Source organism: Neoarius graeffei, chromosome 10, assembly GCF_027579695.1.
Source record: "Neoarius graeffei isolate fNeoGra1 chromosome 10, fNeoGra1.pri, whole genome shotgun sequence".
NCBI classification, from domain to species: domain Eukaryota; kingdom Metazoa; phylum Chordata; class Actinopteri; order Siluriformes; family Ariidae; genus Neoarius; species Neoarius graeffei.
Genome location: NC_083578.1, coordinates 76394878 through 76417915, shown reverse-complemented (window position 1 = coordinate 76417915; position 23038 = coordinate 76394878). Strand labels below are relative to the sequence as shown.

The 23038-nt window shown below is 40.7% G+C and overlaps 1 protein-coding gene across 2 annotated transcripts in view; it reads right to left on the bottom strand.

The window, feature by feature from the left end:
- atp2a2a (ATPase sarcoplasmic/endoplasmic reticulum Ca2+ transporting 2a) overlaps positions 1 to 23038 on the bottom strand; it is a 110826-nt gene that overhangs the window by 76898 nt on the left and 10890 nt on the right. For both annotated transcript variants that reach the window (XM_060932333.1, XM_060932334.1), the window contains exons 2-5: positions 19540 to 19557; positions 19352 to 19434; positions 4935 to 5039; positions 3648 to 3786 (exon numbers count right to left, since the gene is read on the bottom strand). In XM_060932333.1, coding sequence (XP_060788316.1) covers positions 3648 to 3786; positions 4935 to 5039; positions 19352 to 19434; positions 19540 to 19557 — 345 coding nt within the window. The remainder of the gene's footprint in view (positions 1 to 3647; positions 3787 to 4934; positions 5040 to 19351; positions 19435 to 19539; positions 19558 to 23038) is intronic.

The window sequence follows — 23038 nt, the reverse complement described above, 5'->3', positions numbered from 1 at the left end:
ACCCACGCGGACACGGGGAGAACATGCAAACTCCACACAGAAAGGCCCTCGCCGGCCCCAGGGCTCGAACCCAGGACCTTCTTGCTGTGAGGCGACAGCGCTAACCACTACACCACCGTGCTGCCAGCGTGTGAAACTATTTCCATAAATAAGAAAGACGAGGCAGGGATGGAGGGAACGAGGAGTGGGTGAGAAACCCGCTGTGACATCATCAGCTGGAACGGACACTGTCGCTGTAATTCACTGGGAAAATAAAACTTCAAACTTGAATATTTACGAAATTAGAATTGATTCCATAATTCATACTGAATTAATAATAAGAAGAAATATGAGTTAAAAAGACAGAGCTCAGCTTGTAATAAACACTATAATAAGAGCAACTCTTTATCAGCATTTGTAGGTTCAAGTAAGGACATATCTGATTCTTTTCAGTGAGTCAGATCATTTGGCTCAGCTCAACCAAAAGAGTCAACTCACTCAGCTCCCAAATGATTCCCGGTCTGTTTTTTCTCTAAACTGGACAAGTGACCAGCGATCGTTCTTCTTTTCCTCAGTATGACTGATACTGTTTCATAACCTAACATTACATAGTGCTGCATTTTTAAAAGCTATTCCAATAATTCTGAAATACACTACAAACTGAAATGCTGTATGAACGAATCCTTTCCATTGACCAAGCAGCAGTGCAGCGGATCCTTCCTGTCCTTCTGCCTCATTCACACAGCTGAATATCTTACCACCACTCAGATGTTGAAAAGAGGTTTCCATGGAAGCATTATGACTAAATTATATTCCAAGATTAACAGCTTGCATACATCTACATAAAAAATATATATATTTTTTAAAAATCTATGTGATTCAGTTCACAGTCCATGTGTCCATATCATTAGTAGTCTGCTTGTCTACTTTGGAACATTGTAAGGTCGTCACATTAATTACGCAGTCACAATTGTGACACTGACATTTGTGTGGACCATCGCTCACGTCACACACTGCAATACTCCAGTATGGCAATGAGGATAGAGGACATGGGGTGGTGGGGCCTCCATGAAGAACTCAACACCTGTCATCTTCACTATTGTCACTGTGAGCTATACATAGCACATTCCATAATCTCGCCTTGCAGATAAAAATAAAATCGAGCACTACTCTAGAACAAAAGAAACAAGATCACCTGTGAGCTACTGCTCACTTACGTATCCCCCCCGTTCTCGCTTATATCAGAACGCAAGCAATCGAAGGAACAGGACACTTGTTATGAATGTTGACTTCAACAAATAATGAACCCTGAAACAAGTAAGTAAAGAGCAGTGTCTCTCCCCAGGGATTTCAAATAGCATCCTGGTAAACTGGCATTTTGAAATAGCATTTTGCTTCTTGAAATAGCGTCAAAATCCACGCAATATGTTTCGTAAATACATTCAGTCGGTAAACAGGAAGTCGATGTGCGACAGACCTGAAAACGGTACACAAGGTATAGAACCCCAAGCTGAAGCTCAGTACCAAATATCAAGCAGTTGTGATTTGTAGTTGATGAGAAAAGTGTTACGAAAATGTTGTAAATCTACGTTATATGTTTCGTAAATACATTCAGTTGGTAAACAGGAAGCCGATGTGCGACAGACCTGAAAACGGTATACACGGTATAGAACCCCAAGCTGAAGTTTGGTACCAAGTGGCTATGATTTGTGGTTGCTGAGAAAAAGAGTGTTTTGGATGGATGGAAACATGGAGATACGGACGGACGGACAGAGGTAAACCAGTATACCCCCCCCCCTTCAGAGCAGGGGTATAAAAAAAGAAGCACAAAGAGAGTTAAAAATCCTTTACAAGCTACACAGCCCACAATCATACCCCAAAATTGTAAAATATTATAGCCAGGGCTTTGAACCGGTTCAAGGAACGAAAATGAAAACCGGGAACTTTTTCTATTTCACATGGAACAGAAACGAAACCAGAAACTTTATTATTTTTTATGTTCCGGAACAGAAACGCTTTTTAAAAATAATGGTAACCGGTTAATACCGGTTTTTATTTCGTTCCTCAAAGTTTCCGTAGCCTACAAATAAAAAAGTCATTCTTCTCCTGCACAAGTTTCTATGACCCGCTGGGGTTCACTTCCTGTGTGACGTTCGCTGAGAAAACGCGGGAAGGTGGACTGCTATCACGTCTCCACGTGATAAAGTGAGTAATTGCATTACTGAGTGTCTGAGCAAAGAAGAGCCTGAACGTTGCAACCTCCCTATTGGCTGTTTGTAAAAATGTATCAATTGTTGCCCTTCCCACGGGAATCATCGCGGGCTCGAGACACGAGACCTGACGAGTTAGTTCGTTGGTAGCAGAACAAAATGTCTGGACACAAATCGGGTTTTCAGAAAAGGAAAGAAAATAAACGCAGGGTCGAAAATACAAAAAAGGAGGCAGAAAATGCAAAACGAGTTTTAAGGTAGGACAAATGGTTACTTTTTAAGGCAGCCCACCATGGCTGCAGGCCTTCAGTTGGGTCATTGAATGGTTACTTTTCTGAGGCAGCCCGCCGTGGCTGCCTGCAGGCTTATTTATTATAGCCCATTTAGTTAAAATAGTTGATATAAAATGTTTATAGTTATAGTTATGTGATGGTTGTCCTGATTTAGACTGTTTTTTTTTTTTTTTGGGGTGGGGGGGTGTTTGCGCGATGTTGCACCCGGGTCCAGATTAGGGCAGAATCGGCCCTGGCTACATTTCAGGTGTAGTTTGTTTTATGAACGTATGTACTTGCATAGATGTGTACTTGGTCTTCCAATATGGCGCCTAACAAAATCTCGCGGCGTGGTGACATCATGCGGTAGCCCTCTATAGGGCCTGACTAGCCTTTGGTAACACACCAAACGAATTATCTTTCATTTTTGGCACTTTTTCTGTTTGTGTAGATGGGAAGACATACTGAGAATCCAAATCGCCAACATTTGAAATAATAATTGTTTTGAATTATTTCTTGTCTTATTTAATGACGGTTGTAATAGAATTAGCCTACATTTGGCTTAAGCTGGATGAGACAGAGACAATTTTATAGCCATTTGTTAAACAGCTCACAGGGAACGTAATTAACTGTTCCGGGAACGAAATTTTTTTGTTCTAACCGGTTCGGGAACGTCTATTTAATGGTGGAACCCAAAACCGGAAACGTTAAAATTCCGTTTCTGTTCGGAACGAACCAATAGGAAAAAAATTCTGGTTCAAAGCCCTGATTATAGCACAACACTATGAATGTAAAATCTGGCCTGCAAACTTCCAGAAATGGCTTGAAATAAATCAAAGCCCTAATCCTATTTCATTCCAGCATGACTGTCAGCTTTTCTGCATTTTTGCACATGTGGAGAGGTGCTGAGGGAGCAGAAGGCTGTGAACGATGTGTGTATGTGTGTGAGAGAAAGAGAGGGAGACAGAGAGAGAGAGAGAGAGAGAGAGAGGCTGAGAGTTCGTAGAACAGACAAAAGCTCTGCTAGCGGCGTGTAATGCGGTGTGTGTGTGTTTGTCACAGTAGTTAATCAAAGCACAGACAGCACAATAGCACCCTGCATTCAGAGCCATTATTATACAATAATCTATTTAAGAGCATGTTTAAGAGATTGCATTAAGTTTTCCCTAATAACCAACAGTCTTACCAGCTACCTCCACGATGTCCCCAGGTACGATGTCTTTGGCCTTGATCCTCTGCACCGTCTTCCTGTCCTGTCTGTAGACTTTCCCCATCTCCGGCTCGTACTCTTTAAGTGCCTCGATGGCATTTTCGGCATTACGCTCCTGTCAATTTAAAAAAAAAAAAAAACCAAGACACGGGATGTTTACAGGCAGGAACAAGGCCGTCTGCACTAAACCTGCACAGACGCTAACGATATCTGCCCGAGTGATTCACGCTTATGACTGCCTGCGACACCACATCTTTGTCAGAATTGAAAGAACATTTCACGTTAACCATAGATTCATTCTTTTGTGTCATTTTTTTTGTGGAAGAGAAAAGCTTTTTTGGCAAGATTCAAATTTTAGACACTTTATTTAGCTTACGGGGCAAGAGGAAAAATCAGATCTCAATTTATTATAAATGCAATCAGACAAAAAAAAAAAATCAAGATGGTCTATTTGTAAGTATGAATGCTTTCCAAGTGTGAGGAAAAAATAGATATTTCTAGATTAAGTAATTTGTTAAAGGTGTGGTTTTCTAATTAAAATAATTTTCTAGTTGTATACCACCCATATATTTTTGTCTACAGAAAAAAGGAAAAAAAACTAACAAAAAAAAAAAAGTCTGCTCTATATCAGTGTTCACTAAAAAAAAAAAAAAATCAAGTGGACTAAGTAACCACTGAGCCAAAGAAACAAATAAACTACATAAGCACTTGTTAATGGTGCAAGTTGTAATTTTAAAATTGTTTCTAGATGTATACTAAAGACATATTTGTCTACAAAAACAAAAATAATCTCAAATACGCAAGTCTGTTCTTCTAAAAAAAAAAAAATCTTCATAAAACTTGAAGTAAACACGTGTTAAAGGTGCAATCTGTGATTTTTTTGAGGCATTTCTGACCCATTTTCTTAGCACATTTTCAAAGGCACCTTAACAGTTTTACGATTTGAAATATTGCACTACAATAGATTGGTCTAACTCCTTCACATAATGCTCTTTTAACTCTGTTTAAAAGCACCGTTTACATTTTTCTGTCCCGGAAATTAGCCCCACCCCTGCAATTGGACACACCTCTTTAAAACTCATACCGAGCTTTGAAATAGGGCATGGGGCTTGGACACAGGGTCTTCACAGCGAATTGTGTTCGCTGCAATTACAGAATACCTTGTAGGCAGCGACGGGGCTTGAAATATTACAAACTGCTGCTTTAAGAAATGTGCAAGAGTGTGCAAATTTAGAAACGAATTAAGTGCAGATATCAACTCACCTGCCATACACCAACAATGGCGTTGGCTATAAGAATAAGCAGGATTACAAAAGGCTCCACGAAGGCTGTTATTGTCTCTTCGCCCTCCTCAAACCAGGCTAAAACCTCGAGAGAAACAGAGAGAGATACCGCAGTCATATTAGTGTCACATGACTAAAGTTCTTTTTAGACTGTAGACTTTCAGCAGTCTTTTTGCACAACATGATCCCAGTAAAATCTTGGCTGACTTACATAACAGAAAAGAACCATCAGGGCCTTCTAGGTCTTCAGAGAAGGCCCAAACATATCAGCATTTCAAATATTATATTTACCTTCTTTAATTCTTTCATAATTTCATGATAATTATTCTCTTCTAGTTCGGCCTCATTTTCTATCAAATTTGCTTCAGAAATGAAAGGGTTCCTGCTGAAAACATTAAAATAGACTTATCCAATGAGATTTTTTTGTTTGTTGTCTCTAAGCTGAGAAGAGTTTAGAGCCGGCTCACTCACTGGTTAGGATTTCAGTGCCGGGACAGAAGGCCATGGCAGTGTATGTTTATGTAGGAAGTGACAGATGAATTAACCAATCAGATTTTGATTTATAGTGGGAGGGACCAAACATTTATCGCCCTAGGCCTTCTCGAAGGCCAACGCGAGCTTAACCGCGAGTCGGCACCGTCAGCACAGCAGTGAAGTAAGATCATTTAGTCCGCAGCTATGGCAGTGGAGATCGACATGGCTAGTTTAATTGCATTGCCTTTTTCAAGGCGGGCTTTTGTGGAGAAACAATTTATAATACAACCCCAATTCCAAAAAAGTTTGGACACTGTCTAAAACATGAATAAAAACAGAATGTGAAGATTTGCAAATCATGGAAACCCTACATTTCATTGAAAATAGTACAAAGACAACATATCAAATATTGAAACTGAGAAATTTTGTGTTTTTTTTTTTTTAATATATGCTCATTCTAAATTTGATGTCAGCAACACGTTTCAAAAACATTAGGACAGGGGCATGTTTACCACTGTGTTGCATCACCTCTACTTTTAACAACACTCTGTAAATGTTTAGGAACTGAGGAGACCAATTACTGTAGTTTTGAAAGAGAAATGTTGTCCCATTCTTGCTGGATATACAATTTCAGTTGCTCAACAATTTGGGGTCTTCTTTGTCATATTTTGCGCTTCAAGACAAGTCTGGACTGCAGGCAGGCCAGTTTAGCACCTGGACTCTTTTACGACAGAGCCATGCAGTTTTAATATGTGCAGAAAGTGGTGTGGCATTGTCTTGCTGAAAGAAGGAAGGCCTTTCCTGAAAAAAGATTTTGTCTGGATGGCAGCATATTGCTCTGAAATGTGTATATATCATTCAGCATTAATGATGCCTTCCCAGATGTACAAGCTCCCCATGTCATGTGCCCTAATGCCCCCTCATACCATCACAGATGCCACCTTTTAAACTGTGCACTGACAACAAGCCAGATGGTCCCTCTCCTCTTTAGTCTGGAGGATGTTGCATTCATCTCATCTCATTATCTCTAGCCTCTTTATCCTGTTCTACAGGGTCGCAGGCAAGCTGGAGCCTATCCCAGCTGACTACGGGCGAAAGGCGGGGTACACCCTGGACAAGTCGCCAGGTCATCACAGGGCTGACACACAGACAATCATTCACATTCACACCTACGGTCAATTTAGAGTCACCAGTTAACCTAACCTGCATGTCTTTGGACTGTGGGGGAAACCGGAGCACCCGGAGGAAACCCACGCGGACACGGGGAGAACATGCAAACTCCGCACAGAAAGGCCCTCGCCGTAGCCTGGCAAGCCAGACTAAATGTGAATATTTAGTCTGGCCTCGATCCATAGACATTTCCGACGGGTGTGGGAGGAACAAACCGCTGTCTTTCAAACTGTCTCTGTGCGTATAGGCCAACGCTCTGACCAATCAGCGCAACAGTGACTGTGACGTAGTCAGAGCGCGCAGTGGGGGAGACCTTGAAATAAATAATTTTTCAAAATGCGTATTAATTAATAAACAGGTTCTAGAGATTAAGAAGTTTGGAGATAATGACCACAAGTTTGGAGTCTGTACCACATACTTAACATACACTTATTTTTTTCAAGTGTTTTTCAAGGGTTTGCTTAAACTGTTTTTGAGAGTTTTTATTTAGTGGTGTTTGGTGAAATAATTTCCCTTAAATTTAAAATAACGGGAAAATAAGAAACAATCAAAAAGTAATGTTTCAAAGCTGTTTATTAATTCTTCGTACTGCACAAACTAGCCCCATCCTTTTGGCTACGAGCGGAGCCAGCTGGTAGATCAGACTTTTGCCATAGCCGGTCGGCAAAACAGCGAAAACGTCCTTCTTGAAAAAGAATGAGCGGAGAGCCTCTCCCTGCTCATGTTTCAGCGAAAACTCCAAGTCTAATTCTTCTAAAACTGATTCCAAAGCGGAGTCAAACGCGCGCTGTTCACTAGCGGTAGCCATCTTTCCTGTTGTGCTTTCTCCAGCGTCGCGCAGCTTTGTCGTCACTCCTGCAAAAGCCCGCCCAAAGAATCCAAACAAAAACCTTGCGTTGTGATTGGCGGGCACGATTTGATGCCCGGGGTGTTTTGTTTATATGGTGCGAGGCTAGGCAAAAATATTTTTGGCTGCTAGGCAGGTGGGTCTAGTTTACTAGGCTACCCTCACCGGCCATGGGGCTCGAACCCGGACCTTCTTGCTGTGAGGCGACAGCACTAACCACTACACCACCGTGCCACCATGTTGCATCCATGATTTCTAAAAATAATTTCTACTTTTGGTTCGTCAGACCTCGGGACAATTTTCCACTTTGCCTCAGTCCATCATAAAAGAGCTCGGGCCCAGAGAAGGTGGCGGTGTTTCTGGATATTATTTATATCTGGTTTTAACTTGCATTTGTGGATGCAGTAATGAACTGTTTTCACAGACAATAGTTTTCTGAAGTGTTCCTGAGCCCATATAGTGATTTCCACTTCAGACACGTGTCTGCTTTTAATGCAGTCTCACCTGAGGGCCTGAAGATCACAGGCATCCAATGTCAGTTTTCAGCCTTGTCTCTTGCATACAGAGATTTCTCCAGATTCTCTGAATCTTTTAATGATATTATGTACCATAAATGATGTGACCCACAAATTCTTTGCAATTTTACATTGAGGAACGTTATTATTAAATTGTTGCATTGTTTGCCCATGCAGTCTTTCACAGAGAACCCCTCGCCATCTTTATTTCTAAGAGACTCCGCTTCTCTGGGATGCTATTTTTATACTCAGTCATCTTACTGACCTGTTGCCAATTAACCAAATTAGTTTTTTTTAGCATTACACAACTTTTTCAGTCTTTTGTTGCCCCGTCCCAACTTTTCTGAAACATGTTGCTGACATCAAATTCAAAGTGAGTATATATTTTTCAAAAAACAATACAATTTCTCAGTTTCAACATTTGATATGTTGTCTTTGTACTATTTTCAATGAAATATAGGGTTTCTATGATTTGCAAATCTTCACATTCTGTTTTTATTTATGTTTTACACAGTGTCCCAACTTTTTTGGAATTGGGGTTGTATAAAAGGGAAGACCAACTCCAGCACTGGACCTAACAGAAAAGGGGAAAACTGTTGAAATGCATTTCAAAGTCGGCAGTTATCAACACTACCTATGGATAACTGGTTGTATTAAAAAACAAACAAACAAAAAAACCTAACAGGCTGTATTGCTGGAGATGCCTGCTTTTTTCAAGGGACAATCATCTGCCTGGGCTTATGCTGGATTTGTTAGCCTTGTTATGCTAATAAAGCGGTCAAGCCAGTGCGATCTACTGAGGCCCTGTCCACACGGCAACGGATTCAGGTGAATCTGATAAAATTGTTTATCGTTTCGGCCTGGCGTCCACACGGCATCGGCGTTTTGGGTGCCCCAAAACGAAATCTTTTGCGAATGGGTTCCAGAGTGAAAAAATCTGGCAACGGAGCCGTTGCGAAGTCGTCTGGATGAGTAGAACGGATTTGTTTACGATGACGTCACAACCACGTGCTTCACGCCGGGTAGAAGTGTAACGAACTCGATGCGAGTTGTCAACAAATCCTATAACTTGGTTCATGAAACGCGCTTACAAAATATTTTCACTGTGAATATTTATTGTGTAATGGTGCAAAGTGAGAGAGAGAGAGAGAGAGAGAGAGAGAATAGCCCGTAGGGCAGAGTCAATCCCGCCAGCAAAAACAGGGAAAAAAAAAGGAGCAATCTCACCTCTTCAGATGTTGGTTTAAGTCCGACAATACATTCCTCAAAAAGGGCGTAGAAGAACAAAGTAATCCATCAACGTGTAGCATTCAATTTATTCCGGACCATTAAAGAATTCTGGCGGATATCAGAATGTTGGCATACCGGCTTCCATCTACCCCCGTTCATTCCTCTTTCTCCATTCAAAAAACGAGCACGTGATTTAAAGGGACTATATCCATAGGATAGGGAGTGAGGAAGTGTGTGAGTGTGACAGTGACAGAGATAGTCACTGTGCGCATGCGCATAAGTGCGCAGAACAACTTCTATTGTCTGGTGTCTCCGATGGGACCGTCTTACAATGCACGTAGAGGTGTGGCATGTGTATTGCATCGTTTTCAGCAAGCGTTGCGTTGCCATATGAACCTGATATTTTACTGATCCGTTGCCCATGTGGACGCGATATTTAAAAAAAAAAAAAATCTCGTTGCCATTGTCGTGTGGATGTAGCCTGAGAGCAAGAAGCACAGGCTAACGACTGAGAAACTAAACTTTGTCTCCAGACTCTTCTTCCACGCATGCTCGCTACAATATTTTTCACTCAGACTTAAAGTATGATGGCCTTTCGATTTAATAAAATCGGTGAAATTTAGTTCCCTCTGAAATTTGGTTTTATTTTATATATTATTTACCAGCTGAGAGGTCCGTATTGTGAAATACCGTGACCAAGGTCTTGAAAGTACTGAGCGAGGCCCTCTGGGCCGAGGTTAGTATTCAAGGCTGAGGTCACAGTATTTCACCATACGGACTGAACTTAAGCTGGTAAATAATATATTTATTTTTTTCTTTACTAAATTCTAACAGAAAACGAGAGCGCCCGAAAGGGAAAACCGAGCCGGGCCGCCATTTTGAATCCTCATTCACGGCTGTAATGCAAATGGCTTCCTCCTCGGTATACAAGTGCACTTCCATGACAGGAAAAAAAACGACATTTTGCTGCCTATGTAGTCCCCTATTTATACAAAATTGAGTCATTCAGGATTCAACCATGTTTTTGCTGGGTGTTAGCAGCAGTTACAGGTTTTTAGCTTTCTCCAGAAATGTTTTCTTTTATTTCTTCTTCCTCAGGGTAGTAAAACTTGCTTTCGCTGTGAAGACTGTTGTTATCGCTATCCATGCTGTAAAATTAATGCTATTCTCCTGAGAAATGCGAAAATAAATGTTGACAAAAATTGCTACGATGGTTGTTGTGAACAAGCAAGTCGCCAGAAGTCCATATCCAGGGTCCGTAACTGGGGTCTGTATCGTAGGATATGGACCCGCTCGCCAGCCAATCAGAGCACAGGATTTGATAGAAACCGGACCTCAAAAAAAATAAATACGTTTATTTCTGTAATATCGCAAAAAAACAGGCCTTTCTGTAGCTGGGAAGTTATTTAATTTGAAGGGATTCCTGAGCAAATAATGTGCATGAAATCGCTCACTTCATGCAGTCAAGCAGACAGAGGAAGTCTGTGTATGCATGCGCAGGTTTACCTCCCACTTCTTTTTCTTCTTCTTTTGGGTTTTACAGCAGCTGGCATCCAGTGTTGCATTACTGATATCTACAGGTTTACCTTTGATTGTGCACTGACAGTTACATCATTCTGTGGCTAAACAAACAGCTGATCACACTGAGGTGCTCACTGACCACCAATATTTATTAGTTTGGTCCTGCGTTTCCTTTCCTTCACAACACTTTCTGTTACTGTAGTTGGTCTTCTACGCATCATTCGTGTCCTCCATTTTCCTCTCCTGTTTCAAATTTGTATCCCACAATGCCTTGTGCGAACGGGGAAAGCCCACCACATGATGCATGACGTAGTATCTTGAATTGGGTCATGGTGAAGCAAGAAAAAAAAAAAAAATAGCGGAGAATTTCGGGCCACATGGCTCTAAATTCATTAATTGTTCTATTTTTAAAAAATAAATAAATAAACCTAATAAAATTGGAAGTCTGTGATTCGAATTCAGTAGCTTTCGGTCCACTAAACAAAAATATCTGGGCGTCAGGGAAAATTCTTTTTATGACCTACACTTGAAAAATATGAAAAGGCAGTCAACCTTTAAGTATTCATTTCCCAATGTAATTTACTTAGTTACTTTTAAAATCAACATCAACAGCTACAATCAGCGGAGCGAGCTGGCACCCTGCCGCTAATCCCTTGCTAAATCCTTTGCCCTGTTGCTTTTTTGGTGTGTCTGGTTACGTTTTGGCTCAGCTGAAGTCCCAGCTCTAATAGTAACGCTTCGCCACTGCTGTATGAGAATGTCAGATTATACGACGAAGATCCTCTGACGATAGACCTGTGATTAAAGAAAATGACTGCATTGTGTTTACGTCATTAATTACCATAAATCAGGCTTGTGCAGAAAATGGGGCTGTATAAAACACAACGATTCCTTACAGTGAGCTTGAGGTAATATGGATATTTCTGCCATATTGGTATCTGTCCTGAGAGTTTCATAATCTCATGCTGCTTTTAGATTTTAATAAACTGCCAGCACTTTGTCGCCGGCTGCATTTGGTGATAACGGTACTAAATCGGCTGCTAGTCAGCACATCGCATTGTACGCTTAAAGACTGCCAATCTTCCATCATAAACCTGGCTTAAGACTTTAATTATGCTGTATTTCCTCTGACTAGAGAGTCTGTAGTGTCGCAACACTGCAGAGATTTGTTTTACTCTTTCCAACACACCAAATTCAGCCTGTGAAGGTCTTGCTAATTAGCTGCTGAGTTTAATAAGGTGTGTTAAATGAGGCCAAACGCTAAACTCTGCAGTGCCGTAGCCCTCCAGGACAGAGGTCTGATATAGAATCCATAAAGCTATAAATCATGTAGAGATTTAGCACACATACACACAAACGCAGAGAAAAACCTGTAATCAAATGCTGTGACAAGTTACAGCCTGAAAAACAGTGATGTGTTAAACAGCAGAGCAATAAAGCCACCATGCTGGTTACACATCCAGCTTGTTTTTAGACGCTGATATAAAGCTCCAGACAAAATACATACAGTTTAGGTTTAATAATCTGCTTGTTTGTTTTAAAGATGCCAGACATTAAGGCTCAGCACTACAAGTCTTCAGCAGTTGTTTGGGTGATTGAGCTCCTGATCTGTGCCTGTTCTAAAGCCTTTTTTGTTGCTGTTTTATATGCGTAAAGCCACCATCTGCAGTGATTCATCCCTCACTGGAAATGCAAGGCAGCCATCAGAGCGTGACCAAGCCGATCGGCTGACAAGTCACACAAAGCAGGATCAAAATTCTGTAGCGCAGAAACACTTTGCTGCACAGGAGAACGCTGCTGCTGCAGTCTGGCTTCCTTCACTGCCCTACTAGATCATGTGCAGATTCTGACTAAATTACAGGCAAAACTAAAGGCTACACTAAAACTAAAATCTACTCATGAAAAAAATTATAATATCAGAATAAAAATGTGCAAATGCCAAAAAAAAAAAAATTGCATATAACATTTTAGTATAAATACGGAGGTGATGATAGGAAATCGCGTGCACTGATCGGTCCAGAAATTCGGACTATTTTTCGATAATCACCTCGAGCGACTTGGCAAAATGGCAGCCAATCGCTTCATCACCGTAAGTGAGGAAGAATTACAAATTATGAAAGAAAATGCTGTTCCTAAAAGCACTAAAGATGCTACGAAGTTTGGTCTAAAACTATTCAAAGGTGGGATTGTGATTTATTTTATCGATTTCAGAACAAAGTATTTTATCTGAGTCGGCATAGACTCACATAAGTGACAAATCTGCACCGCGCTTTTATTACATTTGCATACCACTTTTGAAGTTTTAAATAAATAATTTATTTGAATAAATTTTTTTTTTAAATAACTCACCTGTGTATTTATACTAAAACAATTATCCGCCTCAGGCTCAGTGAATATCGGTGATTATTCTATCCACGTTCACTGGATATGAGCAATCGCGCGCTCTGATTGGCTACTCTACTACTAGGATATCAGCTCATATACCGTGAGTAGAGAAAACCAAATGGTGGCGCGTGTTGCTGAACCAACCAAGGACGAAATAAAAACTCTACTTGAAAACAAAACCCCAAAAAGTACAAAAAAAAAAAAAAATATGGAATGAAAGTATTTAAATGGTAAGAGTTTTTATTTTTCGAGAATTATTATCGCATTTTTCACAAATTGCTACTGTCATTTCACCGGTTTGTTTACATTCTAAGCGGAAATTATTTTGTCGGATGTTTTGTAGAAAGTTTTTATTTATTGAATTTGCAAAAAATAAAGATAAAAATAAAAATGCTCCGTTTCTGAAAATGCAGTGAATGTGGATAGAATAAAACAGTTATTCCACTCAATCTCATCGTAATAGCCTAATCAGTGCTACGCGCCTCGTCGGCTATCAGCTCATGTACAACTCGATTTCGTGGAATAACTGTTAAATAATAGCCAAGATCAGGGGGCGTCGTGGTTCAGGTGGATAAGGCGCCATACCATAAATCTGGGGACCCATGTTTGATTCTAGCCCGAGGTCATTTCTCGATCCCTCCCCGTCTCTCTCTCCCACTCGTTTCCTGTCTCTACACTGTCCTATCCAATAATAAAGGTGAAAAAAGCCCCCAAAAAATCTTTAAATAAATAAATAACCAAGATGAAGCTGAACCTGAGGTGAATAATTGTTAAATAGTATTAGTATTTACAAAGTCAGTTTAATTGCTGAACAATGGACAATTCAAATATAAGGCAAAACATATCGATTCTGATCAGAAGCTGTTGATTAATTTTCCTGTAACAGTGGCACTGATGGTAGTTCCAACTACAAGGTTTATATTGATACGCTTGTTCTTATACATTACGGTTTCTATGGTAACAACTTACACAGGGACTTGTATGGCTTGTGTTGCTTCACATACGCAGATTAAAAAAACGTGTGGATATGGTCAGGTTTTCTGTGAGGACACAGTCATTTAGCATTTATAGAAGGAGTCTCCAGTAACAGTGCTTTGGAACAGTCAGAGGTAAAGTTGTTCTGTTACATTTTCTGCCATGGGAAAGGCTTCAGGACAAACGATTTTACTGCTTTGTGGTTTCTTGGTAACGACTTAGAAGTTGGTGACAGAATGACTGTTTACAGCGACAGGAACCAACTTGTTCTGCAGACAGTCCACAATATTAAACAGAACTCTAAACAGATTTTTTTTTTTAAAAGATGTGCCATTGTTTAACCCTTTGGTGACTGACCCCTTGAAAATGGTTCCTCCAGGAACCATGACGTTTCAGTTGTCAAGACAACGGAAAAACTAAAATACAAATACAAGAGCATTTTGTTTTGTGCACAAGAGCATTGTGACGTATCTTTCTGTTTTTGTATTTTAGTTTTTCCGTTGTCTTGACAACTGAAACGTCATCGTTCCTGGAGGAACCATTTTCAAGGGGTCAGTCACCAAAGGGTTAATGAATATAAAATGGTTAGTCTTCGCAAATTGCTGTGATATAAGAGGAAAACACTTCAGGATTTGCTATTACAGGAAAATAATCTACTTTGGAGTGATTCAAATAACTCCGTGTTTTTGTTTTGTTGTTGTTTTTTAAAAATTATTATTAGGGGGAAGCAGGACCTAATGGTTAGAAAAGTGGCTTTAGGACCAAAAGGTCACTGGTTCGATTCCCTGGACCAGCAGGACTGTCTGAAGTGCCCTTGAGCAAGGCACCTAACCCCCAAGTGTTCTGGCAAGAGTGGTGGCGTACCTTGTGTCTGATTAGCCAAAGAAAAGCTGATAGTTGATGACGTGATCATCAGCTTGGGTGGTGCCCGACTGAAACGAAAAACGTTTGCTTTTACTTACTGAAGCCATTAAATCTTTTTATTCTGGAGCTTTCTACATGTTACACCATGCTAATGTAGACACAAAATATTTTGTATCACATTTAATTAAAAAAAAAGCCTTCCTAGTTTGATTAAAAACTGATTAAGATGCTGGGTTTGGGAATGCATTTGATCCAAGTGACCAGTCAATTCGGGTTATACCTATAATTACAATTCAAAAAAGTGTAATGATTATAATAGTACTGTTTATATACCTCATCAAAAAAATTCCTGTACAGGGATTGACCAAGGATGGCTCACGTGACATAAAATAGTTCCACCAATGATTAAGCATGTCGTTATGTCAAAAAAAAAAAAGGATATGGTGGGACTCAGTCATGGTATATCCTGGATATACCATGAATTGACGTCACGATTTCAAGCTATGGACCCTTTTCACGTGACGTCACGACAAATGCGGCCGCCATTTTGGACATGTACTACCAGTAGTTTACCACAGCCAACATTGAGGAACGGCAGCAAAGAAAGTTTTTACTTTCAGCAAGACTTCCATCATGCCACTATATTGTTGTGCACCTGGATGTAGTAACCATCAACAAACAAGGCAAGGTTTATCATTTTATCGGATCCCGACGGAGAAGATGGATAGCCGCCATTAACAGATTGGCAGCCCTCGGCATACCAACGCTTGTGTAGTGACCACTTTGTTGGAGGTAAGACGAATAAAATTAGCCAGAAAAGGCATTACATTGCTGTTAACATTCTGTGGCGGCGAGTGTGTAACCAAATAGGCTAAAATAACCCATTGTAACCTCTTTGTTCTTCTGTAGTAGCTATTGTTGACTAGCTAATGTCAGCAAGTAGCTGGTATGTTACTGTAGCAATGTTTACGTTCAGTCATTTGGATGACTGTTAAAACCTTTCAGTCTCAAGTTTTTCCTTTACTGTATTTACTAGTTTACTGTAATTATGATCCGGCAGCTATTTACACCGGATCCAGTATAAATAGCTGCCGGAGCCAACGTCCGAGGTTCCGGAGCGCACTCCGGCTTGCTCCCCCTCAAATTAAGCAGCGCGCGCCGGCTTGCTCCCGGAGTGCTCCGGCCGAGGTTCCCCTCAAATTAAGCAGCGCGCGCCGGCTTGCTCCCGGAGTGCTCCGGCCGAGGTTCCGGAGCACACTCCGGCCAAGGTTGCCCTCAAATTAAGCAGCGCGCTCCGGCTTGCTCCGGAGCAAGCCGGAGCGCGCTCCGTAACCTCGGCCGGAGCACTCCTGGAGCAAGCCGAAGCGCGCTCTGGAACCTCGGCCGGAGCACTCCTGGAGCAAGCCGGAGCGTGCTCCGGAACCTCGGACGTTGGCGTGTATGTGTATGGCGATGGGTTTTTAACGACATAGGTATACAGATCATGTGGGCTGAAGTCAGGTAAAGACGAGGGCTTCGTGTACTTCCGTACGTCAGTGAACAATCCTGGTGGAAGCAGGTAAACATCGTTCTTTAAGCCTGCTAACCTCAATTTTTGCAAATACCTCTCCCTCTGCTCGCCCTGTAAATGCCCTACGTCGCTGGATAGTGAAGGTGTTTTCTGCATCTCGCTCCTTTTTCTTTTATGTTTTTCGTTTGTCGCCTTCCTCGCATTCAAACTGATTTGACCCGAAGTCCACTACATGTCCAAAATGGCGGTCACGTTTACGAAGGTCACGTGACTGAAAAGGGTCTATACGGCTGACTCGAGTCACAGCTGTGGCTCTGTGAGCATTTCTGTGTGTGTAGATCTATGCATCATGATCATTCCTAGCGAGGCAGGCGACAGCATGGTACATTGCACATGTACAGGTCGAAGGTCGCTCCGATGTAAACAACAAACATGGCTGCCTCCAGTGAGTTTATGCCGAGATTCAGTCTTAAGACTTTTACTTTGGAATTTTTTCATGAGGGATATAAATCAAATGCACTGAGAGGCACCGGTTGAAATTATGGATTCTCTTTGGTGACTGGCATAGTACTGTTTTCTTCATGGCTGTGCCCGTCACTAAATAGTACTATACCAGTCACCTCAGACAATCCATAATTTCAACCGGAGGCTCTTAGTGCATTGTATATTAGATTACTGTGACGTAGGCAGGGGTCTATGGATCACAGTTCAAGCCTTTTGGTCCTTTGGAACCATAGTATACGAGTACAATAAAATATACCTGCCAAAAAAGACGTCAAAATCAATGCTGTGGAACAGCAGCCATCTTCCACATGACACAGCTTCTTGCTACTCAGTAGTACTGGGCAATACTTAAAACTGACCAATGGATAATACTCCCAACCTCTGGACAATTAATCCAGCTGCTGGAACACCCAACATCCCACTGAAGGTCAGAAGCTAAATTTGTCCTACAGTGATACCCTCTGGTCTAATGTGCTCTGGGAGAGCCGTCACCCAGACAAGCCCAACACCTTACTATTTCGACACTGCGTAGTGGGCATCTGGCTCTGTTGTGATGTAGCGAGCGGCCCACGGAGCCATGTGCTTCAGAGTTCACTACACCGCACGTGCTCGTGGATTTAACGGCTTAACCGACCACTGACCTCATTCAGACCGCAAGATACACTCTCACAAAGCTCCAGCAACCTCAAATCAATCACCTGATCTGGGGATTTGTATAAAAAAAAGAGCATTGGATATATATTTTTTCCAGCAAAGAAAAGAGGGGAAAAGAAATAAAGATACATGAAAGAAGAGAGGAATAAAAGGAAACAAACTAGAGACAAAAAGGAAAGCAGAAAAAGGAGAGAAAGTGAAAAAAAAAGAATAGAATGAAAGTGAATAAGACAAAGGAAGAAAAGCAGAAAAATAATTTTAAAACAAGAGTGCTTTGAGAGCACAATATCCCCCGCTGGCAACTGTATCTATGCTATAAGTGCTTAATACACCCTCATGAAATTGTCAAAGTACAAGTTTGGTAATCAAGGGCCATAACTTTGGTAAAATGCGACTGAATTGAACGAAACTGCAATATGCGTATTACCGCATTACATATGAGTGATTCCACGCTTATGGGTACTGAAATGGGGACATGAATTTCTTTTTAAAAATTCACCTAAAACCATTTCTTTTTTTTACCATCAGGTCACAAAACATGTAATCTTTAATGAATGATATGTTAAAAGATAACTTTAATTTTCTGAGATGTAATAAAAACATATTTATATGCCAAAGTCAGAACGTAACAGAAGTGTTGTGGACATATATATTCTCAATTTTAACAATGTAGAATTACTTTTTGAAACATAGGAAGGTGATGTTTTAGCAAATATAATTAATAAACATGTGTAGTAGAATAAACATACACATTCTTTCAATAAGATTAACATGGTATATAGCTAGATTGTAATTAATTTGTAACAGACGCGAGATGGACAATCGTAACAGAAGTAATGTAACAGACATCATTTTGGAACTCATAGGCTTGACTTTGGCATATAAATATGTTTTTATTACATCTCAGAAAATTAAAGTTATCTTTTAACATATCATTCATTAAAGATTACATGTTTTGTGACCTGATGGTAAAAAAAGAAATGGTTTTAGGTGAATAAGTTCATGTCCCCATTTCAGTACCCATAAGCGTGGAATCACTCATATAACAAAGAATCCTGCCAGGTTCCGTGAAATTCCTCCAAAAATTGTGAGAGGAGTTGATTTCAGAAGGTGAGCACCCTTCCTGGGACGGACATCGCTACGACATAATCCCCCTTCGGGCCTTTCGGCCAGCGGGGGATAAAAAATGAACAAATACATGAGGGGAAAAAAGAAAATAGAGAAAGACAGATTAAAAAAAAAAAGAAGGCAGAACAACAGGCATAAAAAACAAATAAAGAAACAAAGACAGACAGAAAGGAAAGTGGCTTTACCCCACTTCCTCCAGGAGCATTTCAGACTAATGAAGAAATGTTAACATGTCAGAGTAAGACGCCAGTGTCCGGCTCAGACGTCTTGCTTGGCGGGTAGCGACAGACACTCGATCGCAGTGAATGTTGTTCTCACCATTCCTGAGCAGGAGCAGCTTTCTCAGCTGTTTAACCTCCTGATCTGTGAGCAACTCAAGACACGGCGAAGGCACGAGAAACATAAGGTACAAGCCCTCTGCACCTCCACATGCGATTGTGACAGGAGGAAAACACACACACACACACACACACCTTACATCCCCACACAAATTTGTTCTAGCAAACAAACACATGATTTGCATGAGATTTATTTTTATTTTTTTAGGAATTCTTGACTCAGCTATCTGAGTGTCTTTAGCATACAGATTATCACTTATTTTCGTTCATCATTCTACTTACGAATGATATACAAGCTGCAAGCAGGAGAATCCGCACAAGTAAATCCTCAAACTGCTCAATGACCAGCTCCCATAACGACTTTCCTAGGGGACCGGAGAATACAGTAAGTTTCCAGTATAATTAACTGCAATACAAATTATTTAACACCATTTTAAATAAATGCAGTAATTAATAAACAAGATAATTACCTTCTTCAGCGGGTAATTCTGTACATACAAGCGAGGCGAGAAGAAAAGAGAAAAGTTAATTACAATATTGGAAATACTTCCAATTAAATACTTACATTTGGCTTAAATAAATAAGGAGTATCGATTACATTTACCAAGTAAGAAAAACAAATCAAGGACAAGTTGGTATGATGTTGGATGATGATGATCCTTGTATACCACAGCAATTAGTCAACACTAACAATTTATATTTATTACAAAAAAAAAAAAAAAAAAAAAAAAGACAGCGCATGGTACAGTACTTTTTTTTCGTTGTGGAATGTCAGTGAAACAAGTTCCTGTTTTCACTTACATTAGAGCAGCTATTTAACAGTTATTACACAAAATCGAGTCGTACATGAGCTGATATGAGCCATGTACGACGAGATTGAGTGGAATAACTTTTATCCTATCCACATTCACTGGACTTTGAGAAACGGAGCATTTTTACTTTTATTTTTTACAAATTCGATAAATAAAAACTTTATACAAAACGTCCAACAAAATAATTTCCGCTTAGAATGTAAACAAACCGGTGAAATGACAGTCGCAATTTGTGAAAGTCTATAATAATAATAATAATAATAATAATAATAATTGAAAAATAAAAAAAAGATACTTCTTACCATCAAATACTTTTATTCCATATTTTGTTGCTTTTTTTTGGGGGGGGGGGGGTGTTAGGGGTTTGTTTTCGAGTAGAGTTTTTATTTCGTCCTCGGTTGGTTCAGCAACACGCTCCGCCATTTTGTTTTTCTCTACTCATGGTATATGAGCTGATAGCCTAGTAGTAGCCAATCAGAGCGCGTGATTGCTCATATCCAGTGAATGTGGATAAAATATAAACAGTTGTTCCCTCATCAATCACCATTTTATTCTCTCTTTTGAATCTAATAATAATAAGAAAAAAAACTGTCTTCTTGTTACTCATCTCATCTCATTATCTCTAGCCGCTTTATCCTTCTACAGGGTTGCAGGCAAGCTGGAGCCTATCCCAGCTAACTATGGGCGAAAGGCGGGGTACACCCTGGACAAGTCGCCAGGTCATCACAGGGCTGACACATAGACACAGACAACCATTCACACTCACGGTCAATTTAGAGTCACCAGTTAACCTAACCTGCATGTCTTTGGACTGTGGGGGAAACCGGAGCAAACCCACGCGGACAACATGCAAACTCCACACAGAAAGGCCCTCGCCGGCCCCGGGGCTCGAACCCAGGACCTTCTTGCTGTGAGGCGACAGTGCTAACCACTACACCACCGTGCCGCCCTCTTCTTGTTACTGAGAAAATGCAAATCCCTCCATTCTAAAGATCGTGCCAAAAAGTTACAAAGCAATGCCACTGTGGACTCCTGCTCTGACTGTGATATAACGTCGACCCATACGTTTTAAATATCTATTTAATTATTGGAGTGTCCATGTCCATACAAGTCCATGTGTCTGTAGTTCCTATAGAAATACTCCGAGCTGTTGTTAAAAAAACATTAATCAACACCTTCTGACTAATAAGACTCAAGAATTCAACAGTTCTGTGCTATAAACCACAGTAATGACTCATTACAACATTCTGGTTGGAGATCCATTCTACTCATATATCTCTTTAACGTTATATAACCAGACGTTCTCATTACACCAGCTGAGAAAAGAAACTTCACTGGTTTAAAGTAGAAAGGCTTTACAACCTTAAACATACAGTACCAGTCAAAAGTTTAGACGCTGCTTCTAATTCAATGTCTCATCTCATCTCATTATCTGTAGCCACTTTATCCTGTTCTACAGGGTCGCAGGCAAGCTGGAGCCTATCCCAGCTGACTATGGGCGAAAGGCGGGGTACACCCTGGACAAGTCGCCAGGTCATCACAGGGCCGACACACAGACACAGACAACCATTCACACTCACGGTCAATTTAGAGTCACCAGTTAACCTAACCTGCATGTCTTTGGACTGTGGGGGAAACCGGAGCACCCGGAGGAAACCCACGTGGACACGGGGAGAACATGCAAACTCCGCACAGAAAGGCCCTCGCCGGCCCCGGGGCTCGAACCCGGACCTTCTTGCTGTGAGGCGACAGCGCTAACCACTACACCACCGTGCCACCCTCTAATTCAATGTTTTTTCTTTATTTTTATTAATTAAAAGACGCGTCATGTCTTAAAGTAATGACGGACGTCGTTTCTCTTTACTTACTTGAGCGGTTCTTAATATAATATGGATTACTACAGCTGTGCAATAGGGCCATTTACTGTGTTTTATTATTTACTATTTGATCTCAAACACATTAAGAAGGCAAGAAAACTCAATAATTATCTTTTGACGAGGCACCTGTTAATTGAAAAGCATTCCAAGTGACTCCCTCATGAAGCTGAGTAAGATAATGCCAAAAGTGTGCAAAGCGTCATCAAGGTAAACGCTGGCTATTTTGAAGAATCAAAAACATGAAACTTTTTTTTTTTAACACTTGTTTGTTTACCACATAATTCCATACATGCTCCATGTGTTATTTCATAGTTTTGATGTATTCAGTAGGCGGCACGGTGGTGTAGTGGTTAGCACTGTCGCCTCACAGCAAGAAGGTCCAGGTTCGAGCCCAGCGGCCGGCGAGGGCCTTTCTGTGCGGAGTTTGCATGTTCTCCCCGTGTCCGCGTGGGTTTCCTCGGGGTGCTCCGGTTTTCCCCAAAGACATGCAGGTTAGGTTAACTGGTGACTCTAAAGTGAGTGTGAATGGTTGTTTGTCTCTGTGTCAGCCCTGCCTTTCACCCGTAGTCAGCTGGGATAGGCTCCAGCTTGCCTGCGACCCTGTAGAACAGGATAAGTGGCTACAGATAATGGATGGATGTCTTCAGCATCATTCTATGATGTAGAAAATAGTCAAAATGCAGAAAAACCCATGAATGAGTAGGGGTGTCCAAACTTTTGACTGGCACTGTATGTTCTATTATAACATTTTTATTGTCACATATTGTTATATTGTTATGTAATTATTCACTTATCCAATCAGCCAATCATATGCAGCAGCACAATGCATAAAGTCATGCAGATACAGGCCCGGAGCTTCAGGTTATGTTCGTAGCAAACAGTTTTCAGTTTTCTTTGTCATGACAGCCAAGAACTGGAACCTATGGCTGCTGAAACGGTTTCGTGAGCCTGTACCTTCTGTGGCTTCAGATTCCTGTTTTTGACTGACAGGAGTGGAACCCGATGTGGCTCTCTGCTGCTGCAGTGCATCCGCCTCACTAAAGATCGTAACCTGTATTTTCCAACCTACGACTACAAAAAGAAACTAAAATATGAAACATTTTGGGGTTTTTAACACTTTTTTTTGTTGTTTACCACATAATTCTAGATATGTTCCAGAAGTTATTTCATAGTTTTGATGTCTTCAGTATTGTTCTACAATGTAGAAGATACAAAAATACAGAAAAACCTATGAATGAGTACTTTTGACTGGTACTGTAATTAATACATAGTCCAAACTA